The sequence below is a fragment of the Phaseolus vulgaris genome, chromosome 2 (assembly GCF_000499845.2).
Source record: "Phaseolus vulgaris cultivar G19833 chromosome 2, P. vulgaris v2.0, whole genome shotgun sequence".
NCBI classification, from domain to species: domain Eukaryota; kingdom Viridiplantae; phylum Streptophyta; class Magnoliopsida; order Fabales; family Fabaceae; genus Phaseolus; species Phaseolus vulgaris.
Window position 1 is genome coordinate 20,360,921 of NC_023758.2, and position 3,100 is coordinate 20,364,020.

At 39.9% G+C, this 3,100-nt stretch overlaps 1 protein-coding gene across 1 annotated transcript; it reads right to left on the reverse strand.

Moving 5' to 3' along the window:
- Positions 1–537: 537 nt before the first annotated feature.
- LOC137810878 (cytochrome P450 89A2-like) lies at positions 538–2,371 on the reverse strand. The gene has a single exon (XM_068612361.1). It carries the CDS (start codon positions 2,293–2,295, stop codon positions 778–780), a length of 1,518 nt encoding a protein of 505 aa, XP_068468462.1. The 5' UTR covers positions 2,296–2,371; the 3' UTR covers positions 538–777.
- Between the last annotated feature and the right edge of the window lie 729 nt (positions 2,372–3,100).

Sequence of the window (3,100 nt, forward strand, 5' to 3'; positions counted from 1 at the left end):
TAAACTAATGAATAGAAAATGTATTACCTTTGGTGAAATTAAATAGAACACTTCAATGTAAGGTCACCAATAGCGTCACCCAACCACCGTCACTTGCAAACACCAAAAACGACGAGGACGAACGAGGAGGAGAAGGTGGAAGACAGACAAATACTAGAACAGAAGTTTGAGGAGAAGACCAAACAAATGCTAGAAGAGAAGAAGACACCGAAACTGGAGAAATTGAGAAAAAGTGGACAAACTAAATTCAGAATGCAACCCTCAAAATGTTTTAACCTAAGTTCAGAACGTAACGAAGTATCCAAATCTTAAATATTTTCAAAATATTAGACCCACAACACAATTAAATATAGGGACTCTAAATCAAAACATTGATTGTCCCGACAATTGTTTCGTTCTTTTGGTTGGTGACAAAATTCCTCTTTCAACTTTTTTTCATTCCATTTTTGGCTAAGTAGTATAAGTACTAACTGGTTATACTTTACTATCTATATAGCTACACGTGCAAGCAAATTGACAGAAACCGTAGTGAAAATCTTACAGGAACTGTTCATCTTATCAATGCAGAACAGAACTTCTGAAAACACACAGCATAAATATCATGCTAGGCTATGCATAATCTTCTTTCTCTATACATATAGGCATTCGCAGTAGAGAATCTTACTGGGTGATTCATGTAAAACCACCTCAAAAACCAATACACTAAGTTTTTTATAACCACTGAAGTATCTACCATGAAAATTATTTTCCAAACCATTATTAATGAGCGGGTACAGTCTAGATCCTAGGAGAAAGATGAACATGCAATGCATTTTTCATGACCACAGTGAACTCTTGTTTCTCTGACAAATCCACATCTCCTCCATCAGGAACCTTCCACTCAAAATTCCAAACCAAATTAGCGACGAAGTACTCCAAATGAAGAAGGGCGAGATTATAGCCAGGGCAAATCCTTCTCCCAGCACCAAAGGGCATCATCTTGATCTCTTTACTCCCAGTAATATCAAAGCTCTCATCATTCATAAACCTCTCTGGCTTAAACGCCATGGGATCCTCCCACACCTTAGGGTCCCACCCCATCTCTGCCACCATGAAATTCACTGTCCCATTCTTAGGGACCAAGTAATCATTAAAAATCACGTCCTCAGTTACTGCATGAGGCAACACAAAGTGACCAGGTGGGTGACGCCTCAAACCCTCCAAAATCACACACTTCAGATAACCAAGTTTCTGCAACTCTTCTTCTTTCACTTCTCTCTCTTCTCTCTCACCCAATACCTCCCTTATCTCATCCACCAACCTCTCTTGCACATGCCGGTACTTCACCAAATTCGCCATGATCCACTGCAACGCCGTGGAAGTCGTGTCCGTACCCCCGTTCAAAAACTCATTACACAGCGTCACAATCTCCCCTTCGTTCAGCTTGCGTTTCTCCTCAGGTAAATGCAAATCCAACAAAGTATCAACATACGAGACAACACCTTCCTCCTTGCCTTGCTTTTGCTTTTGCTGCCTGGCTCTTATAAATGGAAGCATCACGTCCTCTTGCTCCTTGCGAAACCTCAGCAACTCCTCCCAACGTTTGCGAAGCAAAACGCGCGTGACTTTGGGCCAGAAATTGAGGATGTTGAACCTGTTAAACCCTATAAGTAACTGTCGTTGGACGCGCTCGATTTCTCTGACTTTTCCCTCATCGAGTCGTTCCCCGAAGCACATGAAGACGAGCAAGCTGAACATGGCGTACTGGAAGTGGTCGATGACTCTGACGGAATCGTTGGAGAGAGAATCGGATTTAAGGTGCGCGAGGAGGGTGTGGAGGACCCAGTTGCGGATCCCAGAGAAGGACTTGGCGCGGGAGTGGTGAAGCATCTCGGAGGTGAGATTGCGGCGGAGGACGCGCCACGTGGCCCCGTAGGAGGCGGAGCTGATGTTGTGTTGGTTGCTGGTGACGATTTTAGATGCGGCGAGAGCCTTGGGGCGGTCGGAGAAGAGGGAACCGTTTTGGACGAGGGCTCGGTGGGCGAGGGTGCGGTCGGCGATGAATATGGCACGTTGAGATCCGATGCGGATGGTGACAATAGGGCCGAACTTGGCGTGGAGGGTTCGGAGAATTGGCTCGAGTTGGCTGAAGGATTTTAGGAGCCATAGGATGCTTGTGACGATTGGGATGTGAAGAGGGCCTGGTGGGGTGTTGATGGTTTTGGTTTGACGGGAGAATATGGCTCTTACGACGACGCAGACGAACGCAGACACTAGGATGATGAACCAGGCTTCCATGAGTGGTGCTTGTTGCATCACCTTTTCCACTACAATGACACCAGTGGTGTTGTTCTAGATAAGGCGATCAATTATAAGAACCAAAACCTTCAATCCAAACAATGCGCAAAGGACATTTTAGACCCTTAAAAAATCTTCAGAATTTATTTTAATAATATAATTATATTCAAGTTAAACAACAAAAATTATTATTAAAATATTAATTTTTAGGTAATTAAATGAGTATTTTTTTATATCAAAAATCCATTCAAAATTATAAAAGAATTAAGTTAAAGAAATACGTAGATACATTTAGGATATTTTGATACTCAATAAATTTTCACTTATTTTATATTTATTATTTTATTATTCATCCTCTTCCTTCCTTTACAAAATACAAAAAAAAAAAAAAAAAAAAATTCTATCGATCATATTGCCTAAAAAATGGATTGTTAAATGTTTGGTGGAGTATTCAAAACATTATTTCTCATAAACTTATTAAGTGGAAGAGATTCAGAAAAAATAATAAAAGATTCTTAGCGTGGTTGGAGAATATGAGTGATTTGAAATTAAAAATAATGTTGTAAGATATAAATATATAATAATGTAGGTTGTTGAATAGAAAACTTCTTACACAAATATAAAAACATTTTAGCAAAGAGAGAATCTTACTTAGAACATGTAGGTTGTATCCTACATATCTTTTAATCACCATTATTCCCGTCGTTCCCTTCTTTCTAACAATAAAGACAAGATCTTCCTTAATTTTTCAATCAGACGTACTCATATATAAAACCAATAAAACTAATAAGCTTTCAAGATCAGCTAATCATTTCTAATGTCA